The 21,857-nt window shown below is 32.4% G+C and overlaps 2 protein-coding genes across 4 annotated transcripts; one reads left to right on the forward strand and one right to left on the reverse strand.

Annotated features, from left to right (window-relative positions):
* Positions 1-1,861: 1,861 nt before the first annotated feature.
* Positions 1,862-18,597, forward strand: LOC149510661 (4-coumarate--CoA ligase 1-like). 3 transcript variants are annotated; one of them, XR_016334919.1, is made up of 6 exons: positions 1,862-2,939; positions 3,835-4,033; positions 4,151-4,364; positions 4,470-4,572; positions 5,517-5,656; positions 18,152-18,288. XR_016334919.1 is itself a non-coding variant. In XM_089756813.1 (5 exons), the coding sequence occupies exons 1-5, from the start codon at positions 1,941-1,943 to the stop codon at positions 18,266-18,268; spliced, it is 1,632 nt and encodes a 543-aa protein (XP_089612939.1). In that variant the 5' UTR covers positions 1,862-1,940; the 3' UTR covers positions 18,269-18,597. The 3 variants fall into 3 exon arrangements, 2 of the variants coding, with proteins under 2 accessions (XP_089612939.1, XP_089612940.1); XM_089756813.1 differs by lacking the exon at positions 5,517-5,656 and having other exon boundaries at positions 18,152-18,597; XM_089756814.1 differs by lacking the exons at positions 4,470-4,572; positions 5,517-5,656; positions 18,152-18,288 and having other exon boundaries at positions 4,151-4,368.
* Positions 18,598-18,681: 84 nt separating this feature from the next.
* On the reverse strand, positions 18,682-20,030 carry LOC111280910 (small polypeptide DEVIL 22). Its single transcript, XM_022868448.2, has one exon. The coding sequence runs from the start codon at positions 19,771-19,773 to the stop codon at positions 19,597-19,599; it is 177 nt and encodes a 58-aa protein (XP_022724183.1). The 5' UTR covers positions 19,774-20,030; the 3' UTR covers positions 18,682-19,596.
* Positions 20,031-21,857: the final 1,827 nt, after the last annotated feature.

Genomic DNA, 21,857 nt, shown 5'->3' on the forward strand with positions numbered 1-21,857 from the left:
TCAATTTGACCGTTTGTGATTTGCCACACCATCACGCGGACAAGAATTACTAATATTCATGAAAAAAATGAAAATGAGGAAATGACCAAAATTGGATTTTCAACTCTGGAATTGTGGTTTTTGGTTGATATGTGTTGTCACTGTGGGAATGGTGGATTATTCGTTTGGTCAGAATAGGACTTTAAAGTTTTTTTTTTTTTTTTTTAATGTTAGAAATTAGAGATATTCGTGTTTAAATTCGTTGAATATTTATAATATTTAAATTTATTAAAATATTTATTTATTTAAAATTTATCAAAATATAAAATAAAAAAATTTAATTTAAAATTTAAGTTTACTTTTATTTAATAATAAATAAAAAATATTTTTTAAGATTCAAAATTTTTTACAAATATAAAATTTTATATTATATATATAAATGGATAATAAATTTCAATATAAATTTAGATATTTATTATTTATTTAAATTTAAATAAATTTAAATATTAAATATTTAAAAAATATTATTTATATTCATTTTGAATCCGTTACTAATAATAAATTTTTTATTTTAATTTATTAATTAATTATTTATAATTATCTGAATCTTACGTAAACATATTAGATAATAATTATTATCCGTTAAATTATTATCAATTACCATCTTATTTTGCTTGCTTCAAATAAACAAAAAATATATTAAATTTTAATTTGATTCGGTTCGGATAACTCATGATCTGACCCAATATGCTATTGACCGATGAAATAAATCCAACCAAGCTAACTTTTTATCCAACCTAATCCGATTTATATTAACGGATTGGGTCTGATCTCGGGTTTAGCCGACCCAAGTAACATCCCTAATTAAGAGTTGTTGAAATTTGTTTCCTTGCATTATTTGAGAATTGAAACTTCATCAATGAAAGAGAGCATACCGAACCTGACAAAGCCAAAATCCGGATCAGAAGAGGAAGAGAGAAAAATAATGAGAATAGCATCCATTCCAGACTGTCAAAGCTGTCACCCCTAATATGGTGGCCATAATGTTTGTTTTTGCAGGCCAATCCACCTATTCTTCTGTGACCCATTAACTGAATTCCTGTTGGTGTGCTGCCTTTTCTTCTTGACTTTGATTTTTTCAATTCAAAGATACTTAGGCATATATTTTATGTACATGAGTTGTTAAGTTGTCTATTATGTTTCGCTGATGCTTTTATTATTTTGGAAAAGCCTAAACAAGATCCAAGTAATACAATTATGACAGTAAAATTAAAAAATTCACATTGAATTCAGAATTTAATCTAATTAATTCATATAATTATTTTAAAAAATAATATTAAATAGTTTTGAAATTCAAATATGATTTTTTTTTCTTTGACTACGAGCTGTTTTTTACTAAAAAAAATCGCATTTCTTTTTTATTATCGAATTCGGGATTTGGAATTGGCCTGATAAAGAATAGGAGGTGGGCTTGATGAATATAAAACTATGAAAAGACTTCGAGCCTTCAGGAATTGAATTTGGGCTTTGGTTCCTGATGACTGCAACCACAGTTGCGGTGGGTGAAGGGGGGCAACGGTATGCATAAATTATAATAATGGTATTGGTAGGTAAAATGCCGTCTCGAGAAAGGCCACATCTCCTGAGTCAACTTTCCATCCTTCACAACCAAACATGGACCCCATCCCCCCATCAAATCACCAACTCTCTGCATTTCTTCTCCAATTAACGAACACCACAATTTTTTCCTTCACCGTCTTTCCTACTTTAACCATCCAACTATCCCCGAAATCCCCTTTCTACCCTCCGCTAACCACCCTCACCAGCTTTGATCTACTTGCCTATATCAATATCAATGCTAGCTATCATTTCCTCTCAGGCTCCTGATAACACACGAAGCCTAAAATTTTCAAGTTTCAACGCATTGTTTTTCTTTGCAGCTCAACTTCCCCAAGTCCCAAATGGCACCCCAAGCAGAATTGCAACAAGAAGACATCATTTTTCGCTCAAAGCTTCCTGATATCTACATCCCTAAGCACCTTCCTTTACATTCATATTGCTTCCAGAACTTATCGAACGTTGCCACGAGGCCCTGTTTGATTAATGGGACAACAGGTAAAGTTTACACGTATGCTGAAGTTGAGCTTACAGCTCGCAGAGTCGGGTCAGCGCTCAACAAGCTTGGCATTCAACAAGGCCAAGTGATAATGCTTTTGTTACCAAACACTCCAGAGTTTGTCCTGTCATTTCTCGGCGCTTCATTCCGTGGCGCCATTGCCACAGCTGCCAACCCTTTTTTCACCCCAGCGGAGGTAGCAAAGCAAGCAAAAGCCTCCAACGCCAGGCTCATAATCACGCAAGCCAATTATGTTGACAAAGTAAAGGAATTTGCCCAAGACAACGATGTCAAGGTGATGTGCATTGACTCAGCCCCAGAGGGCTGTTTACATTTCTCTGAGTTAACTCAAGCTGACGAGAATTATCTCCCTGAAGTCGACATCGTTCCAGACGATGTCGTCGCACTACCCTATTCGTCGGGAACCACGGGACTCCCCAAAGGAGTGATGTTAACGCACAAAAGTTTAGTCACAAGCGTGGCGCAACAGGTCGATGGAGAAAACCCCAATTTGTATTTCCACAGTGAAGATGTGATCTTATGTACTCTGCCCATGTTCCATATGTACGCCCTGAATTCTATTATGCTTTGCGGGCTACGTGTTGGAGCTGCAATTTTGATCATGCAGAAGTTTGAGATAGGGTTGTTGTTCGAGTTGATACAAAAATACAAAGTGACAATTGCTCCTATAGTGCCACCTATAGTTTTGGCCATTGCTAAGTCATCCGAAACTGATAAATATGACTTGTCTTCCGTAAGGATGTTGAAGTCCGGGGCCGCACCGTTGGGTAAAGAGCTTGAGGATGCTGTAAGAGCCAAGTTTCCTGGTGCCAAACTTGGGCAGGTACGGGAGTCAAATACTTTTACCTGTCTTTTTATTTCTGTGTTAGACTACTTACTTCCAACTAAAGTTTTGAAAATTCTTCATTCATAGGCTTTATTTTTTAGTTAAAATTTAGAAGAAAATTAAAATGATTTTCTTTTTTGGGGAAATGTTTCGTTAGTTATATATACTATGCAAATCTGGAAAAACAACTTTCTTTTCCTTCTTTTTTCAAATAAGGGATGAGACATTTTCCTTCTCTCACGTTATAGTATTGTAAAAGAAGTCCTAAGTTTTAACATTAACCCACTAAGTGTATAATAAAAATAATAATAAATAATATTCTTAATTAATAAAATAAAATAAAAATAATCATAAATCCTTCACCAATCCCTCCACATAAAATCGCAAAATAAAATACTATTATGAAAAGCATTGATTTGGTCTTCAAGGACAGCACCAGCACTTATCCTATATATATATATATATATATATATATATATATATATATACACGTGTGTGTATGTATTTATTTCTTATGTTCATATTGTAGGGTCGAGCTATGATGTGGAAGTTCCACTAAACATGATATAATGGATATTCAAAGATTATAGCCTAGGCAACCATCACCTGCCTAAGTCTCTTGACCAACACATCTATAAGAAACTTTACTACTCCACTGATAATCATTTTTGTTTTTCACATAATTAATTCTAATGGTGTTGGCTGACCAGCCTCCTCTTGTTTTGTTGCCGTTTAGTTTGGTATCTTTGGCTTTTTTATCCCAATAGAAAGAACCAAAAAAAAAAAAGAAAGGGTTTTAATTCAACAACCTTGGATGAGACCTAATTTAATTGAATGTGAATGTGATGAGTCGACATGATGGACCGGGTTTTAATTGAAAAGCGGTTTGCAGGGGTATGGAATGACAGAAGCAGGACCAGTTCTAGCAATGTGCTTGGGATTTGCTAAAGAACCATTTGAAATGAAATCCGGGGCTTGTGGGACTGTGGTAAGGAACGCAGAAATGAAAATTGTTGATCCTGACACCGGTTCCTCGCTACCACGAAACCAGTCTGGAGAGATTTGCATTAGAGGAGATCAGATCATGAAAGGTAAATCAGTAAAAACAAAAACAGAAAATGCCTTTGCCATATATTCTGTACTGAAATGAATTTTACACAAAATTTGAATTTTAAATAAAACATGAACAACGTTGTTGAATGGTCCAGGATACCTTAATGACCCTGAGGCCACCGCTAGGACCATTGACAAAGATGGCTGGTTACATACTGGAGATATTGGTTACATTGATGAAGATGATGAACTCTTCATCGTTGACCGATTGAAGGAATTGATCAAATACAAGGGTTTGCCGGTTGCTCCTGCTGAGCTTGAAGCCATGCTCATTGCCCACCCTGATATCATTGATGCTGCCGTGGTCGCGTAAGTTAAATAATAATCGATGTTTTGTAGTATTATATATAATTAGTTTCTTGGTTTGATATTTTCTGGCTTACTTAAATACTAATTTATATCTGAAATTTTCAGCATGAAGGATGAAGCGGCTGGAGAAGTTCCTGCTGCATTTGTGGTGAGATCAGACAAATCACAAATCAGTGAGGATGAAATCAAGAAGTACATTTCAAAACAGGTAATTTAAATCAAATTTTACTAATTTAGAACATATCGTTCTGGTAGAACTTAGAAGTAACACTAAATTAAGTAATACAAATATATTAATATTGATTATTGTTGTAGACACCAATTTTGTCGGGTCTACTGTTTTAATAATAATAATAATAATAATAATAATAATTTAAAATAAAATATTAATTATTAATTATATAAAAAAAACACAAAAAAATAAAAAAAAAAAGAGAAAAAAACAAAAAATAGGGTGGCTGGCTTGTTGTCGCCCCCGACCAGCCACCCTACATCCCTCTGATCAGCCCCCACACTCACTAGCCTACAGCCATTTACAGCCATCCTACAATCACCTAAATCCCCTTTTGAACCTATTCAAATACGGATCTGAACCCCTTCTAAAAAAAAAACCCTCTCGAACCCACTTCAACCTCTCTCTCGGAGATTCCTTCTCGAAATCTTTCGGACTGTTCTTCACCTTCAGACACACTGCTTACAATATCGTCTCGGACACCTAGACACACCAAAGAAAATCCTTCAACCCACACCAACCACGAAAACAGAAACAAAAAAAAAAAGTCAAACAGTCCTCCCCGTAAGGAGGAACTTCAGCGCCAGAAAGCCCTGTAAACAAGCAAAGAAATCATCAGTGTCTTTTTCATAAAAAAAAAAAGAGAGACAGAGAAAGGAAACAGAAACTTTGAGCCTCGATCTATGCTGATCGAGATTGTTTCTGGTAAAACAAACGTCGGATCTGGGAAGATCTCATTGAAAGAAGCTTCTGAAAAAATTTGGGTAATTTTTCGACCACCGACGACCACTGTCTGTGGCGGCCAGTGTGGTGCTTCGACGACCGGACAACAAGACTGTCAGAGCTCTCCCCCCAGAGCTCTCTCTCTCTCCTTTTTTTTTTTTTGAAAACAAAAACCAAATGAAAATTTTTTTTTTCAGTTATATATAATGGATTAGGAAGCAAAACGACGTCGTTTCAGTCAAGGAGAATCCGTGCGTTGACCCAGATTCGACCCGGGATCCGTGCAACCTGACCTGTGGACCCGCTCTCCCAACGACCGTTGACCGGTCGGGTTCAGGTAAAAAATTTTTTTTTTTTAATTTTCTAAATTTTTTTATATTATTATTTTTGTTATTTTAAGTATATTTTTATATTTATGCATGATAAATTTATAAATTTGTTAAAATAAATGTTTAATTATTTTAATAATAATAAAATTAAAAACAAGTAATAATTAAAAATATACTAAAATGCTCAAAAAAAAATTTTTATTATTTTTCTTGCCTAGATGTTGGAGGGAATAAAAATATTTTTCTAAAAATAATTCCGCCTAGATGTTGGGGAATTATTATTAATAATTTTTCATAAAAAAAATATATAAGAAATTTTTAATTAGTTTTCAAAAGTTATAAAAAATTGAACCTGCTCCGAAAGTCTGCCTAAATAATAGAGATTTTTAGAGATGTTCGCATTTTACTTAAACCTTAAATACTAATTTGTAATTTTCAAAATCCTAAGTTTCTAAAACCCCCTAAAACCCAAAATTCCCTTAAAATCCAAAATCTTAAATCCGAAATCCTTAAAATCAAACCCCTCCCCCAAAATCCAAAATCCTAAACCTTTAAACTTTTAAATCCAAACCCCAAAATCCAAAATCTCTAAAATCCAAGCCTTTAAATCAAAACCTCAAACCTCAAAACCCAAACCCTAAAATCTCCAAACATTAAAATCAAAACCCTAAACCTTCCATATCCTAAAATTCAAGCTTTAAAACCCTCTAAACCTTAAAACCAAACCTTCAAAACCTCTACTCAAGCCCTCACTCAAAACCTCCTAAAAATCCTAAGGATACGTGTGAAAATTCTATTTGAAGCAATTTGTTCTCGAATGCCGCCTAGATGATGGGGTATTTAGAAAATTTTACTTCGTTAAGTCTTTTCATACGATTTTTTAATTTGCTTTAATAATAAGATTAATAAATAAAAAGTATAATAAAAATTAGAATCTTAAATATAAACAGTCGCATCTAAGCTCTGCCTAGATGTTGGAGAGTCGGGGTGATCTCATTATACTTAAGAATCCAACTATTAAATTGCATTTCATTTCTCATGACATTCATTAGTATACATACGTTAGCATGTTATTATCAATAATTGTCTGCATTATTTTATCTTTAATTTACTGTTTGATAATAAAATATTTATAATAAATAGAATAATACTTTTAAAAAAAAATTTTGTGATATTATAAAATAAAATAAAAATAACATTCCGAAAGAAAAAATTCTTAGTACTCTGCCTAGATGTTGGAGAGTCACTAACAATTATTTTCTATAAAGATTGTTATTTCATTTTAAGGATTATTGTGTTAAATCTTAAGCGAAAAGAGTTATTTCAAATTTTGCTTAGATATTGAAAAATTTTAAGATAATTCTTTAACTTAAAGATTTTATCAATATTTCTAAATAAAAATTTTAGCAAAAATATTTTTTTAAAAACGAAGGGAATTAGTATAAAATTTCAAGTCAAAATCATTTTTATCTAACACCGAAAATAACACATAGTTGAATGGTACCAATTTATGGGCGTTGTGGGGGTGCTAATCCTTCCCTACACGTAACCGACTCTCGGACCTAACCTGATTATTCGTAGACCAAAATTTATCTTTTTGATAAACCTTAAACCCATTTTTATAGTTTTATTAAAAAGATAAACTTTTGGGTAACCGATCACATCCTAACAAAGATTGGTGGCGACTCCTCCCCTTTTATTTTTCTCGATTTTAAAAAACTTGTTTTACGTCTGACGGTCCCAAAACCGTTACGACAGCTTGACGACTCCACTGGAGACTTATTTGAGAGTCAGGCCAAAATTTTAATTATGCGCTATTGACGATGGTTGGATTTAATTGATTTTATTTGATATTTAATTTAATTTCTTTTATTTTATTTTTTGAAAACATTCGAGTTAATAAATAAAATAAATTGTATGATAGTTATTAATTTATTTTGATTTTGTGGTTATGATTTATTCATGTTATTTTGATTAATACATTGCTTTACACACACTTTGCATATTCACTTGCATGCATGAGCTCTATACCCGAGGTCCATCCCTTTTAAGAGGAAATGAAGTAGCTACGCTCTCGTGAGGTGATAACCTTTGCATTTGCTAGCAAAATACTTCCACTCAGATTGAACCCTTTCCGTTAATAACCTATAATGGGCGAGTATCGGAGAACCTTACTAGTCTATAATGGACGATGATGTGAGGAATAGTCTGGGAACCTTTAGACATATAAATTCTAACCCAGCATATCGTGAGCCATAGGAAGCCTACCTAGGATAGAGCCATGCCACCTTTTTAGAAAATTATCAAAAATTAAGACATTATACATTATATTATTTGGTTGTATGGTTGTTATTTATTTTTCTTACTTGTTTGTTTTGAATTCTCGAGTCATTTTATTTTTTTATTTTATATATTCTTTGATTGTGTGCATTATATTTGAATATGTGGTATTTATTTTAGGTCAATCATTGAAAAGAAAAGAAAAGACAAAAGAACATTTTCAAAGATTAAAGATTTTTCTTAAATCTTTTGTTTATTGGCCGAATAAAGACTAATTTTCAAGCCTTATTTATTTCATTTTTCCTTCTCAAAATAAAAAAAATTTGTATTTTATTTCATCTTTCGGATTTCATACATCGTAATAAATAATACATGTATCTCATCCCATGCGCATTATAATAAGATAATACGTGCATTTCATCCCATCCATATCAATAGGTAACACATGTATTTTACTTCATGCACATGCATCCCATGCACTTCTTGATAAGTAGTGCATGCATTCTATCTCGTTACGTATCTTAAGGCAGTGTTTACCTTGTTAAGCCAGCACAACATATGCATTGCATTTCATACATACAAATCTTATACATACAGTAGGTCCGTGCATTTCATATAAGTATGTTGCATTAGTCATAAAAATACTTTCACCATTCATGTAAATAGGTCATTGCGTTTCATGCATATAGATTCATGAATAATAAAGTCGTATGAAACATACATTATGTTTCATATCCCACCATTCTTGCAACATGACATTGCATTTTTTGCATACACATTCATGGTTGACGAAAATTTTTATTTGGGTCTTTGTACATATAAAAATCTATTGTCATAAGTATATATGCATTTCGTGACATTCTCATGTTCATGTATTCATAAACATACTTTGTGTGTCTTTGTTTTTATGATATTCATTCAATAAGGGTAATAGTCTAAAATTTTTTGTCTAAGTTTTGAAATAAAATGTTTGTCTTAGTGGAAATTAGAGTGACAAAAATGGGAGATCAATTGGAAGCAATGATTAGTGCTTTGGAGTTGAATCAAGAGGAATTATGGCTTGCACGTCATGCATCATCTGTTTTATATTCATTATTTTTCATGTCAGCTAAGGACAAGGAATGATAATTGTAAATATACTTTCATCAAACCTTCGAAGCAATTTTTTTTTTATATAATAGAATTCATGCCATGCATTTTTGACTTCTGGTAATTAATAAAAGGTTCAAAGATAACTATTCTAGGGAATGAAGTCAGTTGAGTCTGCACACTTATAGCACTCGAGTCAGTACTAGAATCATGAAAATAAAGATGTCAGTCGAATGAACAGAGTAGAAAAGACCTAAGGAGAGATCGGTGAAACAGTTACGAAAATGCAACAAAACGTGAACAAACAACTGGTAGAATTAAAACAAATGATAGTGGAATTGGTGAAAGGAAAAAGAGTTGTTGAGATGCACAGGATAAGGGAGGAAACAGCTATCGAGACACCATTGTATCCATATGGGTTCACATATGTTCAAGATCCCTATGTGTCACAGGTACCTCCAACAACTTGTCAACCTTATAGTGGCCATTTTCCCAAGTTACCATCAGTTCAGACAAATGTCAATCCTGGGCATACTCCTCACAACTTCATTATTGTGCCTAATGTGGATGATCATAAAGAATTAAAAAAATTGAAAAGGGTTCCAGATCCATCAGAAGATATAATGATGAAAGATAAGTATGATCTGTTGGAAGGGAGATTGAAAGCAATTAAAAGCCATGATGTGTGCGAGAATGTTGACGCCAGTGAACTTAGTCTAGTACCTGATCTTATTATTTCATCAAAATTCAAAGCCCTAGATTTTAAAAAGTATAACGAAACTGGATGTCTTAAAATACATTTAGCTCAATACGGTCACAAAATAATTGGCTATGCTAGTGATAAAAAGCTGTTTATTCATGTCTTTCAAAAAAGTTTGACTGAGGCAGTAGCTAATTGGTATCATAGTTTAAAAAATAATCAAATTTGTACTTGAAAAGATTTATCACAGGCATTCTTGAAGCAATACCAGTATATGTTAGAGTTGGCTTCGAATCGATTAACCATCCAAAATATGAGAAAGAACCCCAATGAGAGCTACAAAGAATATACTATTAGATGAAAAAATATGGCATCACAGGTACAATCACCTCTTACCAATAGAGAGTTGAATTCTCTGTTTGTGGATACCATTCTTTCTTCTTATTATGATAAGTTGATCAGCAATACTTCATCAGAGTTTGCGAATTTATTGTTTACTGTGGGTAGAATTGAGGATGGGATAAGAAAGGAAAGAATTATAGATACTGGTGATGAAAAAATAGGAGATATTTTTGTAAAACAAGTCCAAGAAATAATTGTTAAAGGGCAAAATGAGAGAAACCCCACCATGATGCAGAAAAATCCAACGGATGATTATTCACAATGGCTACCATATTGTCCCTAACCAATTTTTTCGATCGATGATTTTCCTCGACCACTTCATATGTGTGCTCAAATTCTTTCACCACGAATAGAACCAAGGATCAACTTAAGCCATTCGCAGAATCGTAAGAGAAAGAGAGCCAAAGTGTATCATTCACTGTCAATACCTTACGCTGAGCTTTTTACTTTACTGATAGAGAATCATATGATCTCTGTTGTTCTTGCAAGACTCAGAAAGCCTCCGTATCTGAAATGATATGATTCTAATGCTAAATGTGAATTTCATGATAGAGTTAAGGGGCATTCCATAGAAGATTGTACTACTTTCAGGATAAAGTTCAAGCTTTGATCGATGCAGATGATGCAAAGTGTAAGAGCTAGTTGGTAGTTTTGATGATTGTTAGTAGTAAAGTTGTAAGTTAGTGATGCTAAAGTTGAAACATCAAGGGGAAAACTTTTGTTTATGTAACTTTGAATATCATCTCAAGAGTATGATCAAAATGATAAATTTTTTTGGGTCAAGTTCTAAGGTTTGCATTGCATGAGTAAACATTGTGCATCATAGTGTTTTATTTCGTGTAAGTTTTGATATATAGTTAGTTTTTTTTTTAAAAAAAAGAGGGAAGATGTTAGATATGAATAAAGCCCCATGTGATTAAGTGCCAAGGCTAGAGAAATATTTAAAAAAAAAGTAACAGAAAAAAGAAAAAAAAAGAAAAAAAGAATTTTTGAGTCTAAGATGAATTGGCGATCACTATTAGAAAATTTTCAAATACCTAAATGCCAATCTGCTCATTCAGTTGACCCCATTTCATCAGTCATGTCCTTTTGATAGCCCTGAATTCGGATTTGTGAACCTTATTGATATTGTTGTTATATCAAAAGGTAATTTTCTTTTCTGAGGCAATGAACAAATGAAATAGCCATTGAAAAAATGTGTGGTTCTTAAAAAATCAAGTCTATATGACTTTCTTTTTTTGAAATTCAAATGTGATAATTTGATATGACAAGATTATGTTGCAATTCCAAAATTTTCAAATCCAAGTCTTGTAAAATGCACTCAAGCATACTATCTTTTAGCTTTTTATCCCAAAATTAACCTGATCCTTTGTCTTGAGGTATTTTTGTCAGAAAAGAAATACCTCATTACCTCTAAGGCAACTTAAGTTATGATTAACCTTTTTGTTCTTTTTTTGTGGAGTAACTTAGATCATTTGATACCTTAAACATGTTTACCCCACATAATCTTTTTTTTATCCATTTCATATGACCCTTTTTTTGTAATTACTTTCATTATGGGTGGTTTGCTAAAATGGGACATCTTTCATGAAATGTGTTACTGACAAAATGAATCTAGGTGTGAGCTATGGGGGCATAAAAAAAAAACAACAACAAAAAAAAAGAAAAAAAAAGAAGAAAAAATAGGTTATGACATCATGCACTAAAAAATTTGAGCAAATCCAAAAAGGTCATGACAAAGTCAAGGTTTTGAAAAAAAAAACCAAAAATTTTTTTTTGAGATTAAAAAAAAAAAACCTTTTTCCCAAGTTCATTTTTCTGAAGAATAGTCTTCAATTTAAGTGTTTATGCTTAAAGTGACAAATGACCATCTTTCATTATCTCTTCACAAAAATAAAAATTTATCTCTTGTTACCCTTTTGAGCCTAATTGAATTCTTTCAAAATAAACCCTAACTAAGGATCACCTTTCATATTGGGGGCAAAAAAAATACGTTTGAAGAATAAGAATGAGAATGTCTAATGAAATCTCATGTGATAGGGGCACAAACCCATTATAAAAGTTCACAAAAGTTTTGAATCCACTCAGTGAAAGGATGCAAAAAAAAAGAAAGAAAGGAAAGGAAGAATAAAAAAAAAAGTGAATGGGTGGAAAGCATAAAATAGAATATACCTTAGAGTGTATCCTTCCAATGAAAAATGATCCTTAGCTTCAAATACCCTTAAATACTTATTTTGGGCCTTTTTATCCTTTTCTTTGGCAACCATGAACCTTAACCTACATTATCCTTTTTATCCTTTTCTTTGGCAACCATGAAAAACTTGTGTTTCATTTGTGAGCTTGCATGCCTCTTTCACTCCCTTCAAGGATTGGAACCTTTTGAATCAACATCGCTATCTACAAAACTATTACATCCATTTGGAAAGAAAATCCTCACCTTTTTCATTTTTGATAGGGATCACCAAATTTAAAAAAAAAAAAAAAACTTTAAGCCCAGTTTATCTGGCCATCAATAAAAATTTAAGCCGAGTTTATCTGACCATCAATGAAAATTTAAGCCCAGTTTATCTGGCCTCAAATGAAGTTTTAAGCTCAGTTTATCTGGCCATCAATGAAGCTTTAAACCCAGTTTATCGACTACAAATGAAGTTTTAAGCCCAGTTTATCTGGCCATTGAGAAAAAACTTTAAGCCCAGTTTATCTGACCTCAAATGAAGTTTTAAACCCAGTTTATCTGGCCTCAAATGAAGCTTTAAGCCCAATTTATCTGGCCATTAATGAAGCTTAAGCCCAGTTTATCTGGCCATCAATGATATTTAAGCCCAGTTTGTCTGGCCATCAATAAAATTTTAAGCCCAATTTATCTGGCCATCAATGAGGTGTTAAGCCCAATTTAGTTGGCCTTCAATGAATTTAAGCCCAGTTTATTTGGCCCCAAAAGAAGTTTTAGAGTTTTAAAATTCTATTCAGAATAAAAATCCTTGATGCATAACCTTTTGAAAGATCTTGCATTTGCATTACTTGTATCATGAGAAAGACATTTAACCTAAAAAAAAAATGGAGATATTCAAATTTGCATCGCTCATCTGTGCATCATGAAAGGGATATTTTCATTTGCATCACTTACATCTGTACCACAAGAAAGACATTCGCATTTGCATCACTTGCATTTACACTCGCACAAGATATTTGCATTCGCACCATAAGAAAATTCGTATTTGCACTACCATGGCATTCGTATCATAAGAAAAGGGATTTGTAGGAGCATTTACATGAAAAGAACATTGTCATTGTCAAATATAGTTACATCAAGCATTCGCATTCTTGCATTTGCATTGAGATTTATATTTTTATCAACATTTCCATTAGCATCATTTGATCAAGATGGACATTTGTATCATTGATTGCATTCATTAACTCTGATTGAAAAAAAATATATTTTAAAAAAAAAGTAAAATTTTTAAAGTTTCATTGCCTCTGATTATGAGGAACATTTAAAAATTTTGAAATTTGTAAGACCTCCGGGCATAATCTCTAAAAGCCTCTGCGCATGACTTTCAAGATTAAAAGATTTTCAAATTTTTAAAGTTTCATTGCCTCTGATATGAGGAGCATTTAAAGATTTTAAAATTTGTAAAACCTCCGGGCATAATTTTTAAAAGACTCTGCGCATGACTTTCAAGATTAAAAGATTTTCAAATTTTAAAGTTTCATCGCCTCTGATTATGAGGAGCATTTAAAGATTTTGAGATTTGTAAGACCTTCAGGCATAATCTCTAAAAGCCTCAGCGCATGACTTTCAAGATTAAAAGATTTTCAAATTTTTAAAGTTTCATTACCTCTGATTATGAGGAGCATTTAAAGATTTTAAAATTTGTAAGACCTCTGGGCATAATCTTTAAAAGACTCTGCGCATGACTTTCAGATTAAAAGATTTTTAAATTTTAAAGTTTCATCGCCTCTGATTATGAGGAGCATTTAAAGATTTTGAGATTTGTAAGACCTTCGGGCATAATCTCTAAAAGCCTCTGCGCATGACTTTCAAGATTAAAAGATTTTCAAATTTTTAAAGTTTCATTGCCTCTGATTATGATGAGCATTTAAAGATTTTAAAATTTGTAAGACCTCCGGGCATAATCTTTAAAAGACTCTGCGCATGACTTTCAAGATTAAAAGATTTTCAAATTTTAAAGTTTCATCGCCTCTGATTATGAGGAGCATTTAAAGATTTTGAGATTTGTAAGACCTTCGGGCATAATCTCTAAAAGCCTCTGCGCATGACTTTCAAGATTAAAAGATTTTCAAAATTTAAAGTTTCATCGCCTCTGATTATAAGGAACATTTAAAGATTTTGAGATTTGTAAGACCTCCAAGCATAATCTCTAAAAGCCTTTACGCATGACTTTCAAGATTAAAAAATTTTCAAATTTTAAAATTTCATCACCTCTGATTATGAGGAGCATTCAAAGATTTTGAGATTTGTAAGACCTCTGGGCATAATCTCTAAGACCTCCGGGCATGATTCTATAAGACTTTCAGGCATGATTTCTAAGACCTTCGGGCATAAATTTGATTCGCGATATTATCCCGATCAATTCTTTATCTTTTGACTTGCGGTGTTATCCCAGTCAATTCTGTAAGACCTCCGAACATGATTTTTAAGACCTTCGGATAATTCTGTAAGACCTTCGGACATAATTTTGTAAGACCTCTGGACATAATTTTTAAGACCTCTGAAAATAATTTTTAAGATCTCCGGGCATAATTTTGATTCACGGTGTTATCCCGATCGATTTTTTATCTTTTAACTTGTGATGTTATTCCAATTGATTCTGTAAGACCTCTAGGCATGATTTATAAGACCTCCGGGCATAAATTTGATTCGTGGTGTTATCCCGATCAATTCTTTATCTTTTGACTTACGGTGTTATCCCAATCAATTCTGTAAGACCTCCGGGCATAATTTTTAAGACCTCCGAATAATTCTATAAGACCTTCGGGTATGATTTTGTAAGACTTTCGGGCATAATTTGTAAGACCTCCGGGCATAAATTCGGTTCACGATATTATCTCGATCGATTTATTATTTTTCAACTTGTGGTATGATCCCAATCATTTTGTGTTTTTAAAAACAAAAAAAAAGATTCGGATAAAATCGTTGTCTTTGTCTTTGTACTATTCCTGATTTTCAGTAATGTGCAAAGAGGGGCAGCTGTAGACATCGATTTTATCCGGGTTTACTGTTTTAATTTTAATAATAATAATAATAATAATAATAATAATAATAATTTAAAATAAAATAATAATTATTAATTATATAAAAAATCATTAAAAAAAATAAAAAAAAAAGAGAAAAAAAAAAGTAGGGTGGTTAGCTTGCTGTCGCCCCCGACCAACCACCCTACAGCCCTCTGACCAGCCCCCACACTCACCAGCCTACAGCCACTTACAGCCACCCTACAATCACCTAGATCCCCTTTTGAACCCATTCAAATATGGATCTGAACCCTTTCTAAAAAAAAAAAACCCTCTCGAACCCCCTTCAACCTCTATCTCGGAGATCCCTTTTCGAAATCTTTCGGACAGTTCTTCACCTCCAGACACACTGCCTACAATACCCTCTCGGACACCTAGACACACCAAAGAAAATCCTTCAACCCACACCAACCATGAAAACAAAAACAAAAAAAAGTCAAACAGTCCTCCCCGTAAGGAGGAACCTTAGCACTAGAAAGTCCTGTAAACAAGCAAAGAAATCATTAGTGTCTTTTTCATAAAAAAAAAGAGAGAAAGAGAAAGGAAACAAAAACTTTGAGCCCTGATCTATGCTGATCGGGGCTGTTTCTGGTAAAACGAACGTCGAATCTGGAAAGATCTCGTTGAAAAGAGCTTCTGAAAAAATTTTAGTAATTTTTCAGCCACCGACGACCACCGTTGACAGCGATCGGTGCGGTGCTCCGACGGCCTGACGGCGAGACTGCCGGAGCTCTCCCCCCAGAGCTCTCTCTCTCTTTCTCCTTTTTTTTTCTGAAAACAGAAACCAAATGAACAAAAATTTTTTTTTCGGTTATATATAAAGGATTAAGAAGCAAAACGACGTCGTTTTGATCAAGTAGGATCCGCGCGTTGACCCGGATCCGACCCGAGATCTGCGCAACCCGACCCGTGGACCCGCTCTCCCAACGACCGTTGACCGGTCCGGTCAAGTAAAAAATAACTTTTTTTTTTAATTTTCTAAATTTTTTTATATTATTATTTTTGTTATTTTAAGTATATTTTTATATTTATCCATGATAAATTTATAAATTTGTTAAAATAAATGTTTAATTGTTTTAATAATAATAAAATTAAAAACAAGTAATAATTAAAAATATACTAAAATGCTCAAAAAAATTTTTATTATTTTTCTTGCCTAGATGTTAGAGGGAATAAAAATATTTTTCTAAAAATAATTCCGCCTAGATGTTGGAGAATTATTGTTAATAATTTTTCATAAAAAATATATATAAAAATTTTTTAATTAGTTTTCAAAAGTTATAAAAAATTGAACCTACTCCGAAAGTCTGCCTAGATGATGGAAATTTTTAGAGATATTCGCGTTTTACTTAAACCTTAAATACTAATTTTTAATTTTCAAAATCTTAAGTTTCTAAAACCCCCTAAAACCAAAATCCCCTTAAAATTCAAAATCTTAAAATACCAAACCTTAAAATCCAAACCCCAAAATCAAAACTCTTAAAATCCGAAATCCTTAAAATCAAAACCCCCCCCTAAAATCCAAAATCCTAAACCGTTAAACTCTTAAATCCAAACCCCAAAATCCAAAATCTCTAAAATCCAAGCCTTTAAATCAAAACCTCAAAACCTAAACCCCAAAATCTTCAAACACTAAAATCAAAACCCTAAACCTTCCATATCCTAAAATTCAAGCTTTAAAACCCTCTAAACCTTAAAACCAAACCTTCAAAACCTCTATTTAAGCCCTCACTCAAAACTTCCTAAAAATCTTAAGGATACGTGTGAAAATTCTATTTGAAGCAATTTGTTCTCGAATGCCGCCTAGATGATGGGGTATTTAGGAAATTTTACTTCGTTAAGTCTTTTCATACGATTTCTTAATTTGCTTTAATAATAAGATTAATGAATAAAAAGTATAATAAAAAATTGGGATCTTAAATATAAACAGTCGCACCTATGTTGGAGAGTCAGGGTGGTCTCATTATACTTAAGAATCCAACTATTAAATTGCATTTCATTTCTCATGACATTCATTAGTATACATACATTAGCATGTTATTATCAATAATTGTCTACATTATTTTATCTTTAATTTACTGTTTGATAATAAAATATTTATAATAAAAAGAATAATACTTTAAAAAAATTGTGATATTATAAAATAAAATAAAAATAACATTCCGAAAGAAAAAATTTTTAGTACTCTGCCTAGATGTTGGAGAGTCATTAACAATTATTTTTTATAAAGATTGTTATTTCATTTTAAGGATTATTGTGTTAAATCTTAAGCGAAAATAGTTATTTTAAATTCTGCCTAGATGTTGGAGAATTTTAAGATAATTCTTTAACTTAAAGATTTTATCAATATTTCTAAATAAAAATTTTAGCAAAAATATTTTTTTAAAAACGAAGGGAATTAGTATTAAATTTCAAGTCAAAATCATTTTTATCCAACACTGAAAATAGCGCATAGTTGAATGGTATCAATTTATGGGCGTTGTGGGGGTGCTAATCCTTCCCCACACGTAACCGACATTCGGACCTAACCTGGTTATTCGTTGATCAAAATTTATCTTTTTGATAAACCTTAAACCCATTTTTATAGTTTTATTAAAAAGATAAACTTTTGGATGGCCAATCACATCCTAACAAAGATTGGTGGTGACCCCTCCCCTTTTATTTTTCTCGATTTTAAAAAATTCATTTTACGTCTGACGGTTTCAAAACCGTTACGACAATTGTCTCAGTGAACGGTGACGTGAATATACTACTAATATACTCGGCAATGGTGCAGGTTGTGTACTACAAGAGAATCAGTCGTGTGTTCTTCATTGAAGCCATCCCAAAGGCACCATCAGGCAAAATTTTGAGAAAGGAATTGAGAGCTAAACTTTCTATTGGAAACTGTTGAAACTTGTTCCCACATCCCCCATTTCCATGGTAGTTTGAAATAATACACCAGGAGTGCAAGGGACCCTGTTATAAGGAAATGGGACTGCTGATATATGTTCCTCCAATCTGGCTATAAAACGTGAGTTTGGAAAGAATGTAAATTATGAGATAAAGAATTCAATTTGCTAGAAGACATATATAATTGTTTAATATCCTGTTTTTTTGTTTTTTCTTTTTCTTTTTTGGTAAATGGAAGAAGATGTAAGTTTCATTTATTTGTAAGAATATTATCTCATGGCATATTGTTTCAGATAAAGCAATTTGAATTCTTAACTACTCTTTAATTTCTAGTTTTTTCTATTTTTTTTATTAATTTTGTCTGCTCTGCTCCATTATGATCAATAAGTAGGCCAAAAGAACATTAATGATGCATGAAACAAAAAAATGTTCGACAAATTTAATCAAAAAAATGTAGTAATCAAATTTGTGGAGTAGCTTTGTAAGCCAATGTTAGAATCCAAAAACTGACCAACTGGTCCTGAAATCCAAACTCCACTTGCATAAAACAGTTACCATGGAAAAGATTAAACAAAGAAAACTGTTCACTGTTTAGGTTGCTTGATGCCTTTTTGGGACACGCATGGCAAACATTAGAGATAGAAGTTCACAATATATATTGCCAGGATGCAATATGCATTAACTATGCCTTAATCTTAGCACAATTACTGAGATTTAAGATATATGGTCCCCCAATTGTGCAAACAATAATTTTCAATCTGAAATCTCGCCATTCACTTATCTTGTTCATGCTTGGTTCCCAAATCCCAAACTTCTATCATCTCTTCAGGACAGACAATTAACATTTAATTCCATGTGCAGAAAAAAGCTGGCAAATCGAACAGACTCTTCCATGAAATTTATCAGATCCTACTATTATATATATACTCACAGCTCACAGATTACTTTATAGCACTTCCCCAATTACCCAAAAAGGATTCAGAGCGTTGGGTAAGTGAAGGAAAAAGAAAAAAGTAGTGTACTTTAAAAAGGCATAATACCGAGTTACATTTAACCTTAACAGCAACAGGCAAGCAGCTATTGATATAACATATACCAACTCCATCGATATGATGATTATTGTCAGCTTGGTGAAAAAGCAAAAGTGCGGCATTAAACTTCTCCTGTCCCCCTCAAAACCCAATAGGATTACGCCAATCAGGCCAAAAAGACAAAAGGAAACTAGGAGAAAATTGTAGATATACCACACTATAGCCCCATAGAACCAAACAGGATTAACATTGATTGATGAAGCCTATAATTTGAGGAAGGGTGTGCGTTTGTTGCCTGCTAGTCATCACCATGGATGTACCAGCAAAGGAGCATAGTGGCACAGCGGCGCAGTATGTAGAGTCGAGCACGTTGCTGCTTAACCAAGGAAGCACACTTGGTGGAGAAACCATGTCCCTTTCTCTCTGCGGAGCCCTTGACTCCACAGTTGTATTGCTGGGACTGAAACTCTGCCATCGCTAATGCAAAAGTATTTTACTAGATTTGCTAGAAAAAAAGCTCAAAGTAGAGCTTGAGGCCGTGTGGGTTACGGGTAAAGTATATATAAAATTACAATCCCAAAATCCAAGAAAGGTTAACTGGACTATGAAGGAAGCAAGTGAACATGGTCAGGTTCAAAAACTGAGGGATTTGCATTTGCATGGAAGATGCAGCATAGTTTTCTATACAAAGGGGGAGTGAACGTGGTCTTTAGGCTTTTATTGCCTCTGGGTTCAAATACCATCCCATTACCTGTAACACCTTCCTGATAATTAATAATTATTAATTAACTAATGTGGATTAGAGAAGTGGCAAAGGTGAGCATGAAAAGTGGAGAGCTGTTTAATGAAGACAAGGCAAGGGGTTTGGCTTATGGGAACAGTGTCACGGCAAGATGGCCTCAATTTTGAGGCAGGAAGTTGGTTTGGTTGGATTACTTAGATTTTCTCCACCGTGGGTCATACGCCCAACTCTCTCTCTCTCTGCTTCGTATGCGCACAACTAACAAGTTTTTCCCACTTTGAAAGAATAAAATCTTGAGCAAGTTTTTTGTCCTCCAAATTATGGAAATATCCCTGAATGAAAGACGTGGAAATCAATCTGTCAGAATCCAAGTATTATATCATTGGAGGTGAAAGAATCAAAAGACCAACTGAATTTCTTGATTCATAAAATATTGTACAGCTGAGTTTGCTTTAAGTAAAAGATCACAAGAACTCTGAGCAGGTTCTTTGCGAGGAAACCAACAGTTATCAGACTAACATTACTCTGTTGACTATACAGTGATGATGCATGCTTGCTTGCCTAGACAGCTCAAGCTAACGTTTTCAGAGTATATTGCATGATCATTCGAACATATTTGGATACGGAATATTTTATCCTTTCCAAGTATCACCGTTTCGAGCTAGTCAATGCAGTACATCTCTATCTCCACAGTCCACACTCAAATCCCTGATGCAGAACATGCATCCGTTGTCACCATCACCATAAAATGCTACTCCTGGTATCTCAAACACATACACAATAAAACTTGAACCTAACATATCAAAGTTAAATTTTAATATTTGCAACTTTTTTTTCTTAAATTACAACTTTTTATAAAAAATAAATTATATAATGATTTAGTTTATTTTATAAATTTCATTTCTTAGGTCTTAATATTCGAAATTTGAAACATTTAAGACAAAATCTATATATATATATGTATATAATATGAACATTAAAAGAATCTTTGTCTTACGATTAAAAAAAAAAAATCTTTGTCACATTTGGCTCTTATCCTTCTCCAAAAGACGTCATAACTATCTGAGGCATTAAAAAAAAAAAAAAGAAAGCCTTTGGTTTTCTTCAATTCTCATATAAAATATACACCAATTAGAAAGACAATTATGATTTGACTTAACACAAGTCACACCCTTTCTATCTAAATAGATTTTAAGCTTATAATTATTATTCATTAATTACATCAAAATTTCTTTGTTTTATACTTTTTAATCATTTTTTGTAAATAAAAACTTTATACGCTATATGATGAAACTAATTCTCAGTTTATTACTGAGATATCTTCTCAAAAATATTTTTGGTTGATCGTCAATATGTTCTTTACTGATTGTTTTTCATTTCATTGTCAAATATTTTTTGCATTTTTAATTTTTATTAAACAACAAATGGCATATTAAATGAAAATAAAGAATTCAAATTCAATATCTTCACATCATAAACTTTGATTTTAATCTTTATATTAAGATTTCATTATTATCATTTTTTGTTGAATCTAAAAATATCTATTATTTTTTAAGGATTTATGTTTGATATACTACCAATTATAAATGGTATAAATTTTATATGTTATTAATAACTTAAATAATACCGCATCATTAATGAAGTGAATTAAATAATATTATTTTATTATTGAATAAATTTTTTAAAAAATAGTAAGTTTTTGTATATTTATTTTAAAAGTTAATATTTGTTCATTAATTAAATAATATTATTTTATTTACTGAGATCATATTAAATCTATACATTAATAATGAATCAAATATAAATTTTTTTTAACA

This window comes from Durio zibethinus, chromosome 28 (genome assembly GCF_047325235.1).
Source record: "Durio zibethinus cultivar Kanyao isolate XHJ-2024 chromosome 28, ASM4732523v1, whole genome shotgun sequence".
NCBI classification, from domain to species: domain Eukaryota; kingdom Viridiplantae; phylum Streptophyta; class Magnoliopsida; order Malvales; family Malvaceae; genus Durio; species Durio zibethinus.

Bases quoted from the DNA above. Each gene is read 5' to 3' on its own strand.
- LOC149510661 (XM_089756813.1), top strand. From the start codon at position 1,941: ATGGCACCCCAAGCAGAATTGCAACAAGAAGACATCATTTTTCGCTCA. The intron at 2,940-3,834 runs GTACGGGAGTCA...AGCGGTTTGCAG, and splicing joins CTGGTGCCAAACTTGGGCAG to GGGTATGGAATGACAGAAGC. The intron at 4,034-4,150 runs GTAAATCAGTAA...TGAATGGTCCAG, and splicing joins AGGAGATCAGATCATGAAAG to GATACCTTAATGACCCTGAG.
- LOC111280910 (XM_022868448.2), bottom strand. From the start codon at position 19,773: ATGGCAGAGTTTCAGTCCCAGCAATACAACTGTGGAGTCAAGGGCTCC.